This window comes from Phycodurus eques, chromosome 11 (genome assembly GCF_024500275.1).
Source record: "Phycodurus eques isolate BA_2022a chromosome 11, UOR_Pequ_1.1, whole genome shotgun sequence".
NCBI classification, from domain to species: Eukaryota; Metazoa; Chordata; class Actinopteri; order Syngnathiformes; family Syngnathidae; genus Phycodurus; species Phycodurus eques.
This window is the reverse complement of record NC_084535.1, coordinates 298,207-321,543: the sequence shown is the minus strand read 5'-3', so window position 1 is coordinate 321,543 and position 23,337 is coordinate 298,207. Positions and strand designations below refer to the sequence as shown.

General features: G+C 44.1%; 1 protein-coding gene across 5 annotated transcripts in view; it reads right to left on the bottom strand.

Annotated features, from left to right (window-relative positions):
- tjap1 (tight junction associated protein 1 (peripheral)) overlaps window positions 1-23,100 on the bottom strand; it is a 36,473-nt gene extending 13,373 nt beyond the window's left edge. For 2 of the 5 annotated variants that reach the window (XM_061689306.1, XM_061689308.1), the window contains exons 1-4: window positions 10,922-11,144; window positions 7,743-7,903; window positions 3,729-3,757; window positions 2,274-2,435 (exon numbers count right to left, since the gene is read on the bottom strand). In XM_061689306.1, the coding sequence (XP_061545290.1) occupies window positions 2,274-2,435; window positions 3,729-3,757; window positions 7,743-7,865 (314 nt within the window). In that variant the 5' untranslated portion in view covers window positions 7,866-7,903; window positions 10,922-11,144. The other 3 variants (XM_061689303.1, XM_061689305.1, XM_061689307.1) reach the window with 2 other exon arrangements.
- Between the last annotated feature and the right edge of the window lie 237 nt (window positions 23,101-23,337).

Genomic DNA, 23,337 nt, shown 5'->3' with positions numbered 1-23,337 from the left:
CAGCAGCTTTGATTGTCCGTTGCAGTCGGAGTCGGTCCTTTTTCGTAGCGGCACCAAACCAGACTGTGATGGAAGAACGCAGGACTGATTCGATGACCGCTGTATAGAACTGCTTCAACAGCTCCTGTGCTAGGCCGTGCTTCCTCAGAAGCCGCAGGAAATACATCCTCTGCTGGGCCTTTTTGACGATGGAGTTGATGTTGTTCTCCCACTTCAGGTCCTGAGTGACTGTAATTCCCAGGAATTTGAAGGTTTCGACGGTTGACACAGGGCAGTTGGACAGCGTGAGGGGCAGCTGTGGCGAAGGATGGTTCCTGAAGTCCACGATCATCTCTACAGTCTTGAGAGTGTTCAGCTCCAGGTTGTGTCGGCCGCACCGCAGCTCCAGCCGCTCCACTTCCTGTTGATACGCAGACTCGCCACAGTCTTTAACGAGGCTGATGACTGTGGTGTCGTAAGCAAACTTGAGGAGTTAGACAGCCGGGTACGTTGAGCTGCAGTCGTTCGTGTAGAGCAGTGATTCTCAACCAGTGTGCCAGGGCACATTAGTGTGCCATGAGCGCTCTTCATGTGTGCCGTGGGAAATTATAAAATTTTACAAGAAATAATGTATCTTTGGGCGGCACGGTGGGGACTGGTTAGAGCGTCAGCCTCACAGTTCTGAGGACCCGGGTTCAATCCCCGGCCCCGACTGTGTGGAGTTTGCATGTTCTCCCCGTGCCTGCGTGGGTTTTCTCCGGGCACTCCGGTTTCCTCCCACATCCCAAAAACATGCATAAATTGGAGACTCTAAATTGCCCGCAGGTGTGACTGTGAGTGCGAATGGTTGTCTGTTTGTATGTGCCCTGCGATTGGCTGGCAGCCAGTTGAGGGTGTACCCCGCCTCCTGCCCGATGACAGCTGGGATAGGCTCCAGCACGCCCGCGACCCGCGTGAGGAGAAGCGGCTCAGAAAATGGATGGACGGATAATGTATCTTTGTTCATCTATTTATGCCAGTGAGGCATAAACAGAACAAATAAATGATCTTCTATTAGCTGGCAGAAGTACATACAGTAATTCATGTATCCACTTTTTGTGACATTTTTGTTTGTTGGTGTGCCGTGAGATTTTTCAATTGTAAAATATGTGCCTTTGCTCCATAAAGGTTGGAAATCACTTGTGTAGAGAGAGAAGAGCAGCGTAGAGAGGACTCATCCCTGGGGCGCCCCGGTGCTGGTGGTGGGTGTAGATGAGGTGGTGTCCAACAATGCTATTCGATTTCTTTTGTAAGCGTATGTAAATCACAAAAGCAGCACACTACGAAGACAAGTGGTTAGCACATCTGCCTCACAGTTCAGAAGTCGCAAGTTCAAATCCAAGCTCTGGCCTTCCTGTGAGGAGTTTGCATGTTCTCCCTGTGCTGTGTGGGTTTTCTCCAGGTACTCAGGTTTGCTCAGACACCCTTCAAAAAGTAATTGAAGACTAAATTGTCCGTAGTTGTGAATGTGAATGCTTGTTTTTCTGTATGTGCCCTGCGATTGGCTGGTGACCAGCCCAGGGTGTACCCTGCGGCTCGCCCAAAGTCAGCTCGGGTAGGCACCAGCACACCCTAAAGCGGCCCTTCAGAAGGACAAGCGCTACAGAGAATGGATGGATGTAATTTGCAAATGAAAGGGGGCGCCATATAAAATCTCGCCTATAGCCGAGTGATGTCCCGTGATCAGCCAGTGCCAAGTGGAGTGTAATGTCACCAATTGTACAAGTGGACTGAACGTGCACACACACACGCAACCATTGCTGAACTCCTGAAAATGACTCACTGAACCCCTGGGTTCATTCGAACCAACACAGGTTAAGAACCACTGTGTTAAAACGAAATTATATGGTTTGGTTGAACATTTTGGCCATTAAATATGCAATGTTTCATTCATTATTGGTTCACTGACTACTTTTACAGTAAACTTCAACTAGGAGTGACAAATAAACAGCTTGAAGAAAGCACGCCTTGCCTCTCATTTGGAGAGTTGTGCAAGCCAGAGTCCCAGCTGCGCACGCGCACACACACGCGCGCGCACACACACACAATATGCAGACACGGCGCACAAGAGGGTATTTTCTATCCATTTTACACTCTCCCTACATCATGGGTTTTCACTGATCGCGGCCAGGTGTGGAACATATCCCTTGTGAAAAATGGGGTCAGCTCACTGTACTCCACACAAAATCCTCCAGTCCACACGTGAGAATTGTGTTGTTTGTAAATAGGAATGAACGAACATAAGAAGGCCTCACCGGCGAAACTTGTCCCTCATCTTGTCAAGGTCATCCCTGGTGTGGCTTAGCTCCGCCTCCATGTAATGGCGGTTACCGTCAAACTCCACCTCCATGGCGTCCATTTTGTGGCTGGAGAGGGACAGGCGTCGCCGCAGATCCTCATTCTGCTGCTGCAGGATTCTGTAGAACAACAAATGCTCTGAATCCTCATTCATGTCTTTTTGCCAGACATGCACATGTAGTACGTGCTTACTGTACATTTTTCATGTATCTGTAAATCTTTATATTTCTGACCATGTTTGACTTCGACTTCCTAGATTTGAAAATGGACACAGTCCCCTCCAAAAGTATTGGAACAGCAAGGTCAATTCCTTTGTTTTTGTTGTATACTGAAGCCTTTTGGGTTTCAGATCCAAAGATGAATATGAGACAAAAGTGCAGAATTCCAGCTTTCATTTCATGGTATTTACATCTAGATGTTCACCTTTTGTTTGAAGCCACCCATATGTCAAGTGAGCAAAAGTATTGGAACAGACATGATTAAGGTGAATAACATTTAATATTTGGTGGCATAACCCTTTACTTGCAATAACTACATCAAGGCTGCGACCCATTGACTTCACCAGACTGTTGCATTCTTCATTTGAAATGCTTTCCCAGGCCTTTACTGCAGCCTATTTCAGTTCTTGTTTTTTTCTGGGGGTTTCTCCCTTCAGTCTCCTCTTCAGGACATAAAATGCATGCTCTATTGCCACACCCCGCTGTCTTGAGCTTCGGGTATGTTCGAGGAGTGCGCAATACGCGTAATAAAAACCTCATTTTTAGCTAAACTACAGTTGACAACTTGCTGGAAGTGACGTGCATGTATTACGTAACATATAAAAAATGCAAATATGAATTTTAACTGACCCCATTACATCTTTGTCCTCTGACCTTTAAGCAATCACCTGAGCAACTAGAAACACCCATCAGTCACATGTTCCAATACTTTTGCTGACTTGAAAACAAAAGGTGCTCTGTCCTGAGTTGTTTAACACATCTAGATGTAAATACCATGAAATAAAAGCTGGAATTCTGCACTTTTGTCTCATATTCATCTTTTGATCTGAAACACAAATGTCTTCAGTATACAACAAAAACAAAGCAATTGACCTTGCCGTTCCAATACCTTTGGAGGGGATTGTATCTGCACATCTGCTTAAGTAACCAGTGTGAGTACTTTTGCTACCTTGCTCATGCTATGATACTGTGTTGTTTAATTACTATGACATATTAATGATCTTACAAAATTCAGTCATATATGTTTTTTTGAATGTAGTCAAAGCTTTTACTAGTTGATGTTGCTCTTATCCATCACATATATTTTCTTGACTCTCTGTAAGGCAAGAGTCATGGTGGGTGCCTTCAAATGAAAGATACGATAACCGTGAATGTGAAATCTAATAAACAGATAGAAGCAGAAGGTCATCTCACCTGATACGGTCCGAGTCGGACAAAACCTCCTGAAAGATGACAAAGAAAAAAGAGAACTCATAAACAATCCAATCATGAACATGGTGAAAACATCCAAACATTCTTTTTCGTTTTAGCTGACAAGTGAGAGCATTGCCAATTGATCCAAATGACACACGTGACAGATTATGGAAAAGGGACATTTGAATGATTTGTATACAAATAGTTACATAGTGAGCACCTGCCCATGCATCCATGGTGGAATTCAACAAGCCAATGAAACTTTTCTTTCCTATTCTGCCATTTCTGAAGCGGTGAAGACGCAAGGTAACACAGCGAGGAACCATGCGGCGAGTTTCACAGCCAATGACTTGGCAGCTAGGCTGGACCAAGTCATTGGCTGGTCCAGCACAGAAGAACCACTTTGGCACGAAGCACTGCAGTGTCATGTCAAAGCCAAAAGATAAGCAGTGCAGTGTCAATAATAATAGCTGACAATACTCTTACAATAATGTTAGGATGTGAAGGTGAGGGCGACACAGTGATCGAGTGGTACGCACATCTTCCTCACAGTTCTGAGGACCCAAGTTCAAATCCAGCCTCCCCTGTGTGGAGTTTGCATGTTCTCCCCGTGCCTGCCTTGGTTTTAGGTGTGAATGTGAGTGCAAATGGTTGTTTGTTTATATGTGCCATGGCTGGCGACCAATTCAGGGTGTACCCTGCCTCTCGCCCAAAGACAGCTGGGATAGGCTCTAGCACGCCCGCGACCCCAGTGTGGAGAAGCGGTACAGAAATGGATGGATGGATGTGGAGGTGAGGGCCACCAGCGGGTGTGTGGACAAGTGTATAGTTTGGAACAAAGGGATCACACCCACCCAGAAAGGTGTGTAATTGCTTATAGATGCCGAAACATGGCTGCAAAGTACTTTTTCTATTAGACATCCTGTCCGCACTTGAACATAGTTTCTTGCCCTCAAAATGGCACCAATGTACGACCTTAACCAAGGAGTGGGGCTGCACGATATAGGAAAAAATGACATTGCGATTATTATTTTTAACCCTGTGATATATATTGCCAGACTTGGTGAGTAATTAAGTGTAATCTGTTCTGACATGCACCCGTTCCATTCTGGAGAGTTACATTCAAAGCAGGCATGTAATAGTTTCTCTTGTCCTCATTAATAGTTATCATACAAGATGTCTATAACCATAGATATGAACAGTAGGTAGATACAAAAACACTCTTTTGAGCTGTGTGCCTCCGACAACGCCAAGTCAGTGGGAGCAAAGGTAACACATTCCATGCGTGTGGCCGCAACTAAAACTGAATACAGACATGCTCGTTTGGGCAGACAGTACCAGACAAATACAACAATACATGAAAGCTGTTGTTTTTGTTCATCTAAATGTAAACAAGAGTCGCGCGCCTTTCCCTTCATGGTAACGACAACCTTCCCAAAATGGTGGTCACGTAGGCACGACGATCAGCCGGACTGGCTTATCTAGTATTAATACCTATGCCCGGGAAGTCCAATAGAAGACGTCGTGTGAGGTCATGTGACTTTCTTGTGTCGTTTGATTGGTGAACTAGACTTAACCGTCACTAGCGCTTAAATTGGATTGGCGCAAACAGCGCCCAATGCGGAAGTCGAAGTCGTAGTCTCGCGCATGAAATAGTTGATCAGCAATAATTGATAAATAAAAGTAGCGAGCCACATTAAGATCACTATAACGGAGTAAAGGTAGCTTTACTTCTTAACAGCAGAAGCGGCGGAAGTGTTTTTTGTGGTCTCCTCAACTCCTGTGACTTATCCAAAGCATGTCCCGAGCGCACAGGGAGAACCTCAGGCCAATGTGCACGCATATCAGTCCTCTGCGTAGTAATATTCACAATTACATCTGTGTGTGATGGTGGATGTCTGGAATGGATCTAGCTGCCAGTGTTCAAGGAGTACGTAACAGCCTATGACGAGTCCGACGGCGATCCCTCCAACCCCCAGGAAAAACTCATCGGATTTATACAAGTCACGTAAATGGCTTATTTTGAGTTAAAAAACAGCGAATTTCGCCGAAAGGCAACGGATTTGCATGGATGTGAATAACAAGTATGCCTGTACATTGGCGCTGCATAAGGTTGCGTACCACGCCATACAATCACAACAAGAGAACTGGGAATGCCCTTTCATAGGTAATATTTGTAGTTGTTTTTTTTCTTTTTTTTTTTAAATGTTCTGCAATGATGGCACATACTTTGGCATTGACATGAAAATAAACCTCATGGCAAATCATTTGAGAAATGAACATTACAACTTTACTACAATGTTTATGTATTGCTAACATCAACCCTCCCAACATGGCCGCCACATGAGCATGTCTGTTCGCCGGCAGCTTCAGCACCCTGGTGTATGTTGCCTTCTCTTCACATCTGTCTATACAACACTCTGAGCTGCTCCATGTGTGTTGTTTGAAGGATTATAATGTACCGTAACATCAGTGTTAAAGTTATTAGCATGTCCAACCAGGTCCCTTTGCTGGTCACTTATTAATATTACAGTTGATTCACTGCATATCAATACACCAACATCAATCCCAATTGCACACAATATATTGTGTTACCCTAGAGGATAGGTTCCGCCCAAATTGGCGAATGCCCAACTGCAAACACGTGAATCAGGCGGCTCAGTTTGGTGGTGACATCGAGTGTTGACAGATGCGCAGATTGGTGTCGACAGATGCGCACACTGGCTTCAGGACGGCGTCGGTGAATAGGAGGGGAGCGGGACTTTGTGCTGGCCGAATTCTCCGGTCGCGATGCACAAGAAGTCAATTGCTGCCTCTGCCGATTCGAGCACTCGCGTCACTCTGAAGCTTTTAAGGCCACTGGCTTTTTTCCACACCCCAGGTGGGCCCGCTTGTGCAAGTAAATGTGACCCACTGGCCGAGCAAGCAGATCCGACCCACTGGTTGTCAATCTAACGAAAGCCGGCTCGTTATTTGCCCACCAGGATGCGGGGCGGCACGAAGGCCGACTCACACGCACGGGAGCCCCAATCCATAAAACCGCTTCATTTTTGCAAGACAGGAAATATGCGGACAAAAATGGGACACGATTATCGATTGTTGGGGGTTTTGATGAAAGCATGCCATAGACTTGTTATTAGGGCACATGGGAAAAAGCAATACCATGTCTCATTGAATCAGCTGAAAACACAAACATGACCCCAAACCCACCTTAATGTGTGACACAACTTCCTGTTCCGTAAGAGGAAGTCCACGTTTGTCTCCTCTATTTACCTTCAGCACTTCCTCTCTATAACCCGCCCCCTCGGACCGCCGCAGCGCTGCCACCCAACTGTCCCAACGCCGCTTGCGGTCTGCGGACTCGCCGTCCGACGTCCGCTTCCTCGGGTGGCGGTCCCGGGGTCGAGGAGTGGGGCTTCCGTGGCATCGGGAGCCCCCCCTGACGATTGGCATGAGGTGGGGCGGGTTTATGACGCGACAGGTAATTTCATCCAGAAAGTTGGAGAAGCGGACCTTCTCCTCCAGGAAGTGCATTGTCCTCCACGCCAAGTGCTTCCTGTGCGGAGAGGGCAGGCTGGAGGAAACCTGCTGGTGCGGGGGCGGCTCGCGCTCGAAAGTGGACGTCGCCAAAAAGTGGGCGCCCCGCCCCGTACAGCCGTCCAACAGCTCCGCAGACCCGGACTTCCTGACGACATCGTAGGCACGCTCCTCACCCCGAGAAGCGCCTTTCTTCAGGATGCTCCTTGGGGGAGCGGCGGCTCCTCTTTGGACCAGTTGCTCCATGCGGCATCTCCCAGCGCTTAGGTGCCGCGTGTGGGAATGCTCTCTCTTGTTGCTGAAATGGCACGGGGCCGGAATGCAAAATTCCAAGCTCGACGGGCTGGATACTTCCGGCTCGCTGCCGGGCGGCAAGGGTGGCGCATCAGGGATGCCGTGCGGCGTACACTGCCGTTTATAGGCAGCGGGACGCGGCTGAATGGGTGTTGGAGGTGAGTTTAAAGTTTGGAGTTTTACCTGACTGTCATCCAGTTGAGGAGGCGGTGTCGGCATCGGTGCGGCGGGAATGGCGTGACGCGCTTCACGATGCTGTGGCGGAGCTTTCCGGTACGGCTTCTTGGACGGTGCCGCGCTAGTCATTCTGGGCCTCTGTCCTTCTTTCCTTCCTTTCGTCCTTCCTGTCAGTCGTGTCATAAAAAATAAGTCACAAAAACACAAGCGCCCACCACAAGCACAAACAGCCCCAGCCCGCCTCAAACGCCAAGTGATGGGGCAGTAGCTATTGCTTGGTCGCTCGCTCGTTTGCTCTCTAGGTCGAAGCTTGTCACAGCTTATCAGCATCTAATGTGCCTGTGCGTGTGTGCGCCTCAGGCTGCACATTGATCTTAGCATGTTTCCAGAACAGGAAGTGGAGCTCCATTGATCAGACTGAGGCTAACATTAGCATAGGCACGCACTGACCTTTTAACCTTCAAGTGGATTCTTTGTTTATTCGATGACTGCTTATGCACTTGTGGTTCGACACGATCGGCATTTCATTGCCTTGTATTTGTGACGTGTGAAATGACAAAATTCAATCTAATCGAATTTGCTGTCTTATACATTTGATTAGAAGATGAGCACAAAAACTGGCATGTGGTATGGACGCTGTGACGTTTTATGTTCTTAGCTTAAAAGAGGAAAAATGTTGAGGCATAAGCGGTTAAGAGAAGGGAAGGATGGATGGGTGGATGGATAAGAAAAACAATGAGCATTTTGCCATATCCTACTAGTGTGCTGAGTTGACCATGTAGCCTATTAGTTGGCTCTTTGTCCTCACTAGTAAGACAATCCAGTGCATTAGTAGAGCAATTTCATGTTACTGTGCACTAGTTGGCATCTGTGTGCCATTAGTACTACTGGTGACTCAATAAAAGTTTATATGTTAGAGATGACCTGACCCAACTCTTTCACTTCCGAACTGATACTGATATTGCCGCCTTGAATTTTGGCCGATATTGATATCGGTCTGATCCAATATCAGAATCAGAATAATCTTTATTTTGCCAAGTATGTCAAAAACACACAAGGAATTTGTCTCCGGTAGTTGGAGCCGCTCTAGTACGACAACAGACAGTGAATACTTTTGAGACATAAAGACATTGAGAAAAACAGTCACTGAGCAATAAAAGGTCGCTAGTAATCTGGTAATGCTGGTACAATTTTTATTTTTATTTTTCAGCAATAATCATACTTACTTATTTTTTTTTAAATATGGAATGTTAGATAAGGCAGCGGCACGGGGGTCGACTGGTTAGAGCGTCAGCCTCACAGTTCTGAGGACCCGGATTCAATCCCCGGCCCCGCCTGTGTGGAGTTTGTATGTTCTCCCCGTCCGTGCCTGCGTGGGTTTTCTCCCGTAGCTGTGAATGTGTGTGCGAATGGTTGTTTGTGTGTATGTGCTCTGCGATTGGCTGGCAACCAGTTCAGGGTTTACCCCGCCTCCTGCCCGATGACAGCTGGGATAGGCTCCAGCATGCCCGCGACCCTTGTGAGGATAAGCGGCTCAGAAAATGGATGCATGGATGGAATATGTACATAATTAAATATAGAAATATATATGAAAATATATTTTTGTCAAAATGACTCGAAAGGACTTGAAACTCAAGGTGTAGGACTTGTGACTTGAGTCGGGACTTGCCTGTCTTGACTTGGGACGTCAGATAAATAAATAGCTGTAAACAAGTGAAAAATTGTCTAAAAACAAGGTAATGAGTCTTCTTTTTTTAAGATTGAGTTTTTACAGTGTGGTTGTTTATTTTCATTTTTTTTTTTAAATATACTGGCAGTCTCAGGTCACCGCCATTGCCAAAACTACATGTGTTATATGCAGTTAAATGATAGTTTACGACAGGACACCTGAGTAAACACTTTTGAAATGTCTGCTTTTCAATAGCTGGACATAAGCTATTTTTTTAAGAGACTGTTAAAAAAATAATAATAATAATTTGTCTTCATTTCTTAGTTTTCTTGTAGTTGTTATACTGTATATACTACATTTCCAACTGGGTTGTCTGTTACTCAAATCAAAACGTGACCTTATAAACAATTTATTTCTTCTTTAATGGAGCTAGAGACTAGCCAAAATGTTTTAATATTCCTTGCATATACTGGCCACTCATGCCAGAGTAGCATCTGCTCCATTTGCACACTGATTGAGGAGTATCTGTAACATTTGCACAACAAACATTGTCCCAGATGATCGCACTACTCGTCACTTTAAACCGCATCCACTCCTTGAAGTCTCGGCGCCCTTTGCACAATGGTCATTGCACCGGACTATTGCAATATTAGTCATTCGAACTGCTCTAAGTGCTCGAGGACTCTGCATCTTTTTGCACAATTGTTTTTGTCAATGTCTTTATGTCTCCAAAGTGTTCTGTAAATTGACTGTCTGGTTCCAACTACCGGAGACAAATTCCCTGTGTGTTTTGGACATACTTGGCAAATAATTGATTCTAATTCTGATTCTGATTCCTATGAGATGAAACACTTATCTTGTCAAACTCATATTGTTACAATAGGTCTGTGCCTTTCTGACAATAAACAAGACTTTTATAATGTATTGAACAAACAGATATAATAATAATTATTATTAAATATTACAATTTTTATTATTATCTATTCATGGTGATGCTAACACTATTGAGGGTGATGGGTCGTCCACCAAATGGGCTTTTACAAGGTCTAAAAAGTTGGATCAAATTTCAGAAGGGTACTTTCCAAAATGAAGTGATGGGCTCAGCCCACCCACAGTACTCGACCTAGACTCGCCCCTGGAATCCAATAATGTGAGCTCAAACTGCAATTCTATAAAACAACTTGGTGCTACACTCCAGTGTGTGTGCGGGGGGCGTGAGGGTTAGGCTTTTGGGGGCCCATCAGGTCAAGTGTAAACCCTCGATTATGATGTGTGTGCGTGTTTGTGTCGAATGTGCTGCCATGGCAACACAAGCGCTCCAACGAGACGACTATTTGTTCCTCTTTTTAAGTTTGAGCGCCACCTTCAGTCTCTTTCGCTTGTTGTCCAAACGCACGCACGCACGCGATAAACCGAGGTGAAGGGGGCTGGGCCACGGCCTAATCTACCAACCCGATCTCGATCTAGCGGCCGCACCGGGGCGAATGTAGTGATCGGAACACCCGATCCGACTCACCTCGGCTCCAGGCCAGTCGGCCCGCCGGCTGCCCTAAAGTTGAGCCGAAGCTGCGTCCTCTCGAGCGGCTGCGGAGCGATCCGAAGCCGGGAGCGAGCGACGATACTCAGCCGCCAATGAGGTCGCCGAGCGGGGCGGCAGCCGCTCGACAGCTGCTCGAGCGAGCCACGAAAATCACTCGGAGAAAGTTGACAAGCTCTTAGCTTCAGCTGTCGCCATCTTTGCCCGCCCGCGGGGCATTATGGGTAATCCCCCCTCCCTTCATCGTAGTGACGTCATAGACTCAGCGCGAGCGAATGTTTGAACGAAGAAACAAACAAACAAACAAAACTTTGAACCAAAAGGTACATTCCACAGTAAAAAAATAAAAATTACATCCACATTCACAACATTCACATTTCCACCTGCAAATAAATATGTGTGTCTGATTTATTCTATTCATTTAGTCTTGAGACTTTTTGGGCTAGTCTGGGACTGTTTTGGATATCAAATTTAATATTTCGTATCATCTGTAAATGTGTGTTGGTATGAAAATATAAGTCATTGAATCCTCAAAAGGAAAAAAGTAAATTAAAGATCAATGAGCAATCAAGGAACTGTCATGAACGGAACATAGGATAGGACCCAAAAATGCACGACTCCAAAACAAATGGACAGTTTCAAAAAGAGAGGTTTAATATACGGGCAGAGGTCGGGACACAGGCAGGCAATCCAAAAAAAGGCAACAGTATCCAAAAACATGAGGCAAAAAGGCGAGGTCGATAATCGGAACAGGGTCAAGTCTTACTGTGAGTCTGTGACGTGGAAACAAGGAATACTGGAACGCGACGACAAGGTACAACGAACAGGTGCCGAGAGAGAATGATACACGAGGTTAAACGCAAGGGGTAATTAGGGTGAACGAGGCACAGGTGGTGAAGATGGTCTCAGGAGCAGGTGTGTGTGAAACAGGGGGAAGACAAAAACCGGAACACACACCCATGACAGGAACTATCAGTTTCATCTAAGTGCGCAGCTGTGTGGCCACCCACGTACGTGCACAATAGCCGTGGAGTGTTTTTTTTTTCTTTATTTTGCCTGACCAAAGTGTTTTTGTTTTCCAGGCCAGTCGCCACTTGACAGAGGAGGATAGGAGGAGGGTGGCGAAAAGCATGTGTCACCATGCGAACACTGCTGACAAATTTTATGTTGCTCTGCTGGATGAAAGGGAAGAATACCTCATACGTGAACTCGAGCTCACAGCCCTCCAGCGTGGTCTGGATCAGCCTGCACACGTGCAGGATGAGTACTGCGCTTCCACTGAGGACGATGATGACCAAGAGGAGGAGGCGTACGACGTGGACAACTGAGAGGAGGCCTTTGATGGGGATTTCCCACTGCAGGTAGGGCGCAACATGCCTTCAGACGTGCCGATTCAGTCGTCCACAAAGTCCAAACTCTCTCATAGAAAAGATGTGCCGAAGTATTCTGGGAAGTGTGAGACAAGACAAAAGCAGAAACGGACATGTTTCAACAAATCCCGCCCACCACGAGGCAAGATCCAATTCACCAAGACTGTGCCCCTTGCTGGAATTACAAAAACAGAAGAACAACAATGGCTCTGACCTGACTAAAGTTAGCCCTTTCCACAAGCTCAGTCTGCTCTTTTGGCAGAGTTAGGACGAGGATGAAGAGCCCCCCCCTCCCGTTGTATTGGGAGGAGGTGAATGCACGGTCCTTCCCCCAGTGTTCCCGTCCCCCCCGGTACCAAGGTGGCTGGTCCCCGACTCCATATCTCCTGGCTTTGGGGTCAGTCCGGACGTGTCTTCGCCCATAGCGAACCACTGTCCATTCATCATTCCCAAGCATGGTTTGTTATGTATTTGTTCAGCACGTTTTCTTTTTTTGAGTCACCTCCTTCGTTAAGGCTTTTGTTAGATTTGTTTATCAATTTTTTTTGTTTTTCTTTTTTTTAATAGAAAAAGAAACAATGTTTTTGTATTTAATTATTTGTAACTTTCTTTGAATTTGTTTTTTTACTTTTTTGGTTGTGTATTCTATTATCTGAATTTATTTTTATTACTTTTATCCAATTTTCTTGTCTTGCATTTTTTTTTTAAAAACAAGAACGGTAGGTTGTATTTATGTGTGTCGTGTATTGTGTGGGGCTGTATTGCCCTCTAGTGGTGAGATGAGGAAATGAGCTAATTGAAAAACGAAAAAAAGGAAAGAGCCCAAAAGAAATGCGACACAGAGCGAGAGAGATATAGAGTGCCCGTCGCGACGTTTCGACTTTATAGGGTCTTCCTCAAGCGTGGGCACCAAGGAAGAGAATAAAATAGAGAAAATAATTGACAGTAAAGTGGTTAATTAACCGGCTTACTGTTTGAATTGGGTTAGGGTTTAGGTGAGGGGAACCGAACCCTCCCTCTCCCAGTATAGGGGAAATAATTCCCCTTCCGGGTTAGGGGGGGAGATGCACGGTCCATCCCCCTACGCCATCTCCCGTCTCCATTTCCCCATTCCTGGCGACGTGCCTGCTGGCCCCGCCGGTCATAGTGGACCACTTTTCACTCTCCACCAGTCATCCTTGTTTTAATTTTCTTTTTTGCATTTCCAAATGAATTGTATAGAGTCGCCGTTGTTATTTATGTAATATTTTTTATTTTAGATGTGCTATTAACAGTTATGAATTTGTAATATATCTAATTATAAAAACAAAAAATCCCCCCAAAAAACAATTTTTGTCGACCAAACGGTGTGCCTCGACAACGTTTCGGCTCTAAGGAGCCTTCCTCAGGTCTTGGCACACGGAATTAAATAAATGCACTTGTACAAATAAGTGATGTTAACTGTCCAAACTCCCAAACCAAGCTGAGTCAGTGCAAACGTTCTCTCCTTTTATACCTGCTGTTTTTTTGTCAAAAAAGATCTTTTAAAAGAATATGTGCAAAGTAAAACCCACTTTAAATTAACCCCATAATTGCCAATCCTTCTGTATCATTGATATCTTGACTATAAAAATACTAAATGTAATTGAACCTTTGTATCCCATGTATTGATATTTAAACCTTATAACTCGTTTTAATACCATTTTTAATAATTGTATAGTTTATTTTTTATTTTTTAGGGTTAGGGGAATGAAACCGATCCCTCCCTCTCCCGGGTTAGGAAAAGAGAGCTGAACCCTTCCTCTCCGAGGGTGATAGGCCTCTGCCCGACCCCCGGTAAGAAAAAATCTATGGAATGATGATTTGTTTCTGTTTTCAGTTGAATGGAGGGATCATGCGAATTTAGTGTTTGCACATATAAGTCAAATTCCTTTTCAGTGCCAAACCATATTCCGAATATATCATCTAAGTACCGTAAATGACATGCTGGTTTTTGTTTACATTTTGTCAATGCTTCATCCTCCCAATTGGCCATAAATATATTTGCGTAGGCAGGGGCAAACTTTTTGCCCATGGCTGTGCCTTTAATTTGTAGGTAATATTCCTCATTAAACACAAAGTCATTTCTTGTGAGTTTGATCGCCAATAATTCCAACAGTTCACTGTCCGGTCGTTTCGGATCTGGGTACTTATCAAAAATCTTTTTTACCGCTTGCATTCCAGTCTCAGTTGGGATATTCGTATACAAACTCTCCACATCCATTGAGAAAAAGAAAAATTCAGTCTCAACCCGTATCGTTTTAACCATCTCTAGAAACTGATAGGTGTCCCGGACATAAGACGGATGCTTAGTAGACAGCGGGTTCATGAAAAAATCCAAAAACTCCGCCGTAGCATACGTATCGCTACCGCAGTCCGACACAATGGGCCTGCCCGGAGGGACCTCGAACGGCACCGTCCGTTTTTCGGGGTCCTTGTGAATTTTCGGGAGTACATAAAATCTGCGTTCCCGAGGTTCTGTATTTCCAATTAAATATTGTTGTTGTTTGCCCGTTATGAATTTCTTCTTTTTTTAATCTTTTTACAATTTCCAATATCATCGGAATAGTATCCCAGAATATTGGTTTCTGTAATTTTTGATAGTACGTTTTATCATTTAGCTGCCTTGTCACTTCCATGATGTATTGGTCCCTGCTCATGACGACAACTGCAGACCCTTTGTCTGCAGGCTTGATGACAATCTGCTTGGCATGCATGAGATCCCGCAGTGCTTTGACTTCATCAACCGATAAATTATATTTCTCTTTTTGTGGTATGTAGTACTTTTTAAATGTTTCCAAATCTTCTATCAACCGTATAATTTCCTCAGGCAAACCGCTCTTCGGAGGCACCCAGGTCGAAGGGCCGACAAAGGGGAGCGGTTCCCTCCTACCTGAGTTCCCAAAATAGGTGGCCAATTTGACTTTGCGGTGAAAATTTTGTAGATCAAACTGGAATTGCATCTTTTGATTCTTATCTAGGTCTAGAGATGGTACAAACGACAATCCTTTGCTCGGCAGGGTATGTTGTGGTTTGGTCAACTTGAAGTTTTTTGCAAGCACCACCACCTCTTGGGCAACCAAGGATTTCGATCCCTTGACGCCCTCCTTATGCGGGCTCAGAGGGCGGTCAGGTTTACCAAGCTGGTCCAATGAGACAACATTTCAGCCCCTGTTTCCCGAGTCCAGTGAATATCGTCCGCTTGCACTTCAAAGCGGCTCTCCGGTAGCACTGGCAGATGACCCATATTTTTCAGAATATGCTCATTGAGTATCCCCAGGTTCTCCTTTTCCTCCGCTGGGAGGTTGTCGGAAAAATTGATCAGCGGGACCCAAATCTCAGCGTAGGGAAATTTTCTTTTGGCTGCCCTAATGGCACCCTGTAGGTTCTTGATTGTCATCTCCCTGGACTTGTTGACCCTACTGTTGATCCCAAACGAGAGAACCAGTTTCTCGACCACAAAGTCCTCCGGAGCCTTCATCTTTTCAAGCAACGCTTGTCCGTGCCGAAAATGGCTGCCCGGAAAGCTATCTATTTGCAAATTTTTGTTGAAATAGGCTGGGATCATACTGAGATTTGAATCCCCTATGATCAACCACTTTTTCTTCGCCACCAAATCCCAATCACTCAGCTTCCTTTGAGTGTTATCGTGCCTGATAACACTGTACCGCCTGGGTTCCGGGTCGGTGAAGCGGTCCGGGGAGTCTTGAAAGACCTCTTCGTTGTTCTTTTCCCCGTGGACCTGGTCCTGGTCCGAGGAATCCAAAAAGAACTCCCCATCGTCTTCCTCGTTATGGACCTGTATCTGTTCCGGTCCCAGAACAACACTGGCTCCTTCCCCTTCATCCGACTGTGGCTCTTCCAAAAATTGCTCCCGTTCTATGTGAGAAGAGGATTGGGCGGGAGATTCCAGGGCCTCAATTTCCTCCGGATCCTCTGCTTGAGGTCTCCGCAATTCCTCTTCCGCATTAACTTCGGTTAAGACAACCCCTCTGGTGCGTGGGGTTTCCATCTGCCCCTCCGTTTGAGGCAGCTGTATAGAGACCGGCGGTTTCGCTGTCACCACCTTGGGTCTCATTTGGAAGCGCTGAATCACCCTCCGCTCCCGTGGAGCCTCCAGGTTGGTCAAGGGTGGATTCTCCTCCACCCGCGCCCTGGTGGTCGTAGCAGGTCGATCTGGCAGTAGCGCCCTGGTGGTCGGAGCCGGTGGATCCGGCGGCACCGCCCTTTTCAGTGTGGGGCGGGCCCTACTTCCCCCAGAATCCCACAGGTCAACCACCAATGCCTCTGCATGGTCAATGACATCCTGACCAATCCAAAAAAAATTCCTTTTGGCCCATCTGGCCGGGACCTCAAAGGCCGCCTCCCAGTCAGAGGTTAGGGTTAGGTTTGGGGAACTGAACACTTCCCCACCAGGAATTGGGGGCATTGCCCCCTCTTCCTGTAGGAAAGGATGGTGCACGGTCCATCCACCCTTGGTTACGCCTCCCGTAACCCTGGTTCCAATCCCTGGGGTATGTAGGCTGGTGGCCCCGCCCATAGCGGACCTCTGTCCAACCCCCACCCTCCATGATATTTACTTCCTTAATTTGAGTTTGCCTTGGCTATTTACGTAATCTTTATTTTTGTTGTTTCTTATTTATTAGTTTCGGTATCAATTTATAATGTATTAGAATGAAAGAAACAAAACCAAAAGTCAATAAAACAAAAAAACAAAAAAATCCGCAATTCAAAGCAAAATACCTGTAACAACCTATTATGCGTGTGCCCTGACAACGTTTCGGCCTGTAAGGGCCTTCTTCAGGTCGTTAGGGTTAGGGTTAGGTGAGGGGAACCGAGCCCTCCCTCTCCCGGACACAGGGACGTAATCCCCCTTCCAGGATCGGGAGGGGGGTGCACGGTCCTTCCCCCAACGCTCCCCTCCGTCCTCCTGTTCCCGTTCCTGGTGACGCGCCTGTTGGCGTCGTCGTCCATAGTGGACTTGGGTCCACTGTCCATTCCACATCTTTTTGTTTTTTTAATTTATGTGTATATTTATCTTTTATCCAGTAATATTTATTTATTTATTTATTGTGGTGGATTCGCCTTTGCTATATAAATAATAATGGTTGTTTTCAATTATGCTATCTATTAGGCTAGATCTGTATTGATAATGTATTTTTATATAATTGCAAAAAAAACCCCAAAAAACATTTTTTACAAAACCCAAAAATAACAAAAAAATGGCCAAATCTGAAATAAGCTGTGACTTCCGGTCCAATTCTGTGTGCCCAGACAACGTTTCGGCTCCTTGAGCCTTCCTCAGGTCTAATGGCACACAGTCACAGCACAGCAGGTTTGCGATGTTCGCACTCCGGTGAACCAACTCGAACTGAGCCAAAATGAGTGCACATCCTTATATAACCTCTGCTGTCTTTGTATTTGCTGTTCTTTTTACAACACTCCCATTTAGTTTCACTTTAGAAATTAACCCCATAATGGCCAAATGTTTTGCAATGTCCCTATAAATGACTTTATGTCCAACTAAATGATGTATTAATTTGACCTAACCTTGTTTTTATTGTAACATTTGATTATTAATTAGGTTTAATAGTATTAATATTGTTTTTATATATTTTTTTGGTTGTTTTGTAGTTTTTTTGTAGTTTTAGGGTTAGGAAATTGAGGCTGAACCCTTCCACCCCGATGGTCAAAGGCCTCCGGCCGACCGTCGGAGCGAAAGGGAGGTGCACTGGCCTTCCACCCCTGGAATCTCCCTCCACCTTGATTCCCAACTCCTGTCTGATATTTATTTTGGCCTCGGCGACCATACCGGGCCACTGTCCATCCCTCATCCATCATTTTGTTGTAAATTTGTGTAATTTGTATTTTTATGAACACTTTTTTTGTTTTTTTATACTTTTAGTTTTTTAATTGTTTTTGTTGTTTTAGTATATATTTTTGTAATGTTTTTGTATGTTTTGTTGTATTTTTTCAGTTTTTATTGTTTTTGTATCTGTTTCTTAGTTTTCTGTCTTTGTCATTCATTTACGGATTTTCCTGTCGCCTTTGCTATATAATTAATAAATGTTCTATTGTCTAGTTTATAAATTGTATGTTCTACAATGAATTATCAGGTATAGTATTGCTAATGTATGGATTGTTATTGTAAAGATGCCAAAAAATGTTTTTTCAAAAAAAATTTAATAAAAAAATAAAAAATAATAAAGAAACTATCAAACAAAGTTGTTTTTATTCAATTATATTTGTCTTTATCCAATTCTGTCTTTGTGTGTGCCAACAACGTTTCGGCTTATGTCAAGCCTTCTTCAGGTTTTAGCACACAATTTCTACTATCCTACTGTTATATCAAGAGCTGTTGCTCGTTCGAAAGCAAAAGTGAAAGTGAAGTCTTTTAGCAAAAGTGAAAGTGAAGTGACAAGATTTAGCTGGTTCCCCTTTTTTAGTGACTCATTTTTAGTTTTTACCAGTGTATTTATTCCAATGTCTTTTCTTCACCAGTCTTATTCTTATATGTAATTAGTGTAAATAGTGTATATATATGTTTTTAATTAATTAATTAATTAATTAAATCCTGTATATTGTGTATATAGTAGGTTAGCAATTATTATTTTGTTTTTAATTCTGTAAATGTAGAACTCCTTAAATAATCAAATTTATAACTAATTAATTATGGAATTAGGGTTAATTAGGGTTAATTGATAATTAGGTTGCGTAAATTAGGGTGGGATCAAATGGTTAAGGTTAGGGTAAGGTTAAAATTAGGATTAATCCAATTAGGGTTGAGTGTGATTGGGGTTAATTTAAAATTAGGGTTAACAAATGGTTAAGGTTAGGGTTAAATCAAAGTTAAGGTTAATAAATCTAGGGTTGGGATTAATTTAACATTGGGTAAACTAGGGTTACTTACAATTAGGGTTAACAAATTAAGGGTTAACTAAAATTAGGGTTGGATGAAATGGTTAAGGTTAGGGTAAGGTTAAAATTAGGATTAATCCAATTAGGGTTGAGTGTGATTGGGGTTAATAGGGTTAGGGTTAGGGTTTAGGGTTAGGGTTAGTTAGGTTAGTTAGTTTGTTAGGTTAGGGTTAGGGTTAGGGTTAGTTAGGGTTAGGGTTAGGGTTTAGGGTTAGGGTTAGGGTTAGGGTTTAGGGTTAGGGTTAGGGTTAGTAGGGTTAGGGTTAGGGTTAGGGTTAGGGTTAGGGTTAGGGTTAGGGTTAGGTTAGGGGAGGGAATCCGAGCCTCCCCCTCTGGGGACGCGAGCGCCCCCCAGAGAGGAAGGAATGCACTGTCCATCCCCCAAGCTCCACACTACGCAACCGCCCGGCCCCACCACTGAGACACGCGGGAGAATTCCCCTTTTAATGTACTCCGATTTGAGTTACTGCTTTAATTTGATGTTTGTTTTGACCTTTTTGTTGTCTTATTTGACTTCAATTGTTCCGTATTTGGTTTTATGTTTGTTTTGACCTTTTTGTCTTGTTTGACTTCAATTTGTCTTTTGTTATCACCCTGTGTCCTTATTTGACTTTATTTTTTGTCTTGTTTGACTTCCATTTGTTTTTTTGTTAATAAAATTGCTTTTAATCACTCTGTGTCCTTATTTGACTTTGTGTTTGTGACTTTTTTGTCTTGTTTTTCTTAGTTTTCTAAATTTAGACTTTTCATTTTGTTTTTCTTCTAATTAGCCGAATTTGGCGTGCCAACCTCCTTCCATTAGTTACATTATGTTCCGTCCATCCTCCAAAGTTAGTAAAATTGCTTTTGATCACTCTGTGTCCTTATTTGACTTTGTGTTTGTGACTTTTTTGTCTTTATTTTGTTTTTCTTAGTTTTCTAAATTTAGACTTTTCCTTTTGTTTTTCTTCTAATTGGCCGAATTTGGCGTGCCAACCTCCTTCCATTAGTTACATTATGTTCCGTCCATCCTCCTAATTTAGGTTTTAAGTTTGTCTGTCCTAATTTTGACTTTGTTATCCTTAATTTAGGTTCAATTCCTCCTTAATTTAGGTTCAATTTATTTTAGTTCCACCTCTTTCTTTGTCTTTTCACCATTCCCCTAACCAAATTTGGCGCCCCCTGTCCATCAAATAAAAAATGGCATGTCCGCCCCAAAATAAATACATACACATATACAATTAATGGCACCCCCCACATCAGTCCAGCATCATTCCCCCGAGTAAGCTTTTCGCGCGCGACGTTTCGGCTTGGTTTAGCCTTCTTCAGGCACTGCTTACTCACTGTGTCTGTTGGACTTCTTGTCCTTCCGTTTGTCGTTTCCCCAAGATGCTTTTCTTTCAAACAAAATCTTCTCTTGTTTATTCTGTCTCGTAGCTGTTCCTCTTTCCGTTGCTTTTCTTCAATTGTGGTTTGTTTTGGTTCCTCTGTTGGTCTTTTGGTTCCTCTTCTGTGTTTGTGTTTCCCGCTTGGTCATCTCCACTCCACTTCCTTGTTTGTGTTTTCCGCTTAGTCATTTCCTGTCTGCGTTCCACTCTTTTCCGTCCCCTCTTGTTGGGCTTGTTTTTTGGTTCCGCTTGTTTTTGGTTCCGCTTCTGTTCTTTACTCTTTTAGTGTTTGAGTGATTTCTCTTTTCTTTTTTGAGTTATTTTACTTCTGTTCTTTACTCTTTTAGTGTTTGAGTGATTTCTCTTTTCTTTTTTGAGTTATTTTGCTTCTGTTCTTGACTCTTTTAGTGTTTGAGTGATTTCTCCTTTATTTTTTGAGTTATTTTGCTTCTGTTCTTTACTCTTGTAGTCTTTGAGTGATTTCTCCTTTCATTTTTGAGTTATTTTGATTTTCTTTTGGTGTTAATTTTTCGCCCCATTGGGAGAGGCCCTAGGGTTCGGGTTATCCCCCGAATTTAATGGCGTAACTGGGGTTGCGCAGATCCAAATTTAAGGTTAGGGCTGGACCCCTCTGGGGTTATGGTTAGGATCCGGAGTGGGTGAGGCATCCGGTCCTCCAAGGAGGAGCCGGCAGGAATCCCCCCACAACGCGACCCCCCCCACTGACGCCAACTCCAGCCACACTCATTCCACCAACCTGACTAAGGTCCAATTTGTTGGTTCACGTGCTCGTCCGGCATCACCTCCTCTGTTGCGGATGGATCCCTCGGATCCCAGCTACGACTCCAGCTCACGCGGCTTACGGCTCTCTGGCGGCGCGACTCCATTCACGCGTCTTACGGCTCCCTGGCGGCGCGACTCCACTCACGCGGCTTACGGCTCTCCGGCGGCGCGACTCCACTCACGCGGCTTAGGCTCTCTGGCGGCGCGACTCCAATAGGTAAGGTCCGGAAGGCGGGACAAGGCGACCAGGGCCAGGGTCGGGGGACGAGCACGCAGGCGAGGGACCCCACCGAATCCAGGCCAATGGCGCGGAATCCAAGGGAGGGGTTCGGGCAGAAGAGAGCAAGGGGGAGGCACTGGCGAGGTTAGGGGAGGGAATCCGAGCCTCCCCCTCTGGGGACGCGAGCGCCCCCCAGAGAGGAAGGAATGCACTGTCCATCCCCCAAGCTCCACACTACGCAACCGCCCGGCCCCACCACTGAGACACGCGGGAGAATTCCCCTTTTAATGTACTCCGATTTGAGTTACTGCTTTAATTTGATGTTTGTTTTGACCTTTTTGTTGTCTTATTTGACTTCAATTGTTCCGTATTTGGTTTTATGTTTGTTTTGACCTTTTTGTCTTGTTTGACTTCAATTTGTCTTTTGTTATCACCCTGTGTCCTTATTTGACTTTATTTTTTGTCTTGTTTGACTTCCATTTGTTTTTTTGTTAATAAAATTGCTTTTAATCACTCTGTGTCCTTATTTGACTTTGTGTTTGTGACTTTTTTGTCTTGTTTTTCTTAGTTTTCTAAATTTAGACTTTTCATTTTGTTTTTCTTCTAATTAGCCGAATTTGGCGTGCCAACCTCCTTCCATTAGTTACATTATGTTCCGTCCATCCTCCAAAGTTAGTAAAATTGCTTTTGATCACTCTGTGTCCTTATTTGACTTTGTGTTTGTGACTTTTTTGTCTTTATTTTGTTTTTCTTAGTTTTCTAAATTTAGACTTTTCCTTTTGTTTTTCTTCTAATTGGCCGAATTTGGCGTGCCAACCTCCTTCCATTAGTTACATTATGTTCCGTCCATCCTCCTAATTTAGGTTTTAAGTTTGTCTGTCCTAATTTTGACTTTGTTATCCTTAATTTAGGTTCAATTCCTCCTTAATTTAGGTTCAATTTATTTTAGTTCCACCTCTTTCTTTGTCTTTTCACCATTCCCCTAACCAAATTTGGCGCCCCCTGTCCATCAAATAAAAAATGGCATGTCCGCCCCAAAATAAATACATACACATATACAATTAATGGCACCCCCCACATCAGTCCAGCATCATTCCCCCGAGTAAGCTTTTCGCGCGCGACGTTTCGGCTTGGTTTAGCCTTCTTCAGGCACTGCTTACTCACTGTGTCTGTTGGACTTCTTGTCCTTCCGTTTGTCGTTTCCCCAAGATGCTTTTCTTTCAAACAAAATCTTCTCTTGTTTATTCTGTCTCGTAGCTGTTCCTCTTTCCGTTGCTTTTCTTCAATTGTGGTTTGTTTTGGTTCCTCTGTTGGTCTTTTGGTTCCTCTTCTGTGTTTGTGTTTCCCGCTTGGTCATCTCCACTCCACTTCCTTGTTTGTGTTTTCCGCTTAGTCATTTCCTGTCTGCGTTCCACTCTTTTCCGTCCCCTCTTGTTGGGCTTGTTTTTTGGTTCCGCTTGTTTTTGGTTCCGCTTCTGTTCTTTACTCTTTTAGTGTTTGAGTGATTTCTCTTTTCTTTTTGAGTTATTTTACTTCTGTTCTTTACTCTTTTAGTGTTTGAGTGATTTCTCTTTTCTTTTTTGAGTTATTTTGCTTCTGTTCTTGACTCTTTTAGTGTTTGAGTGATTTCTCCTTTATTTTTTGAGTTATTTTGCTTCTGTTCTTTACTCTTGTAGTCTTTGAGTGATTTCTCCTTTCATTTTTGAGTTATTTTGATTT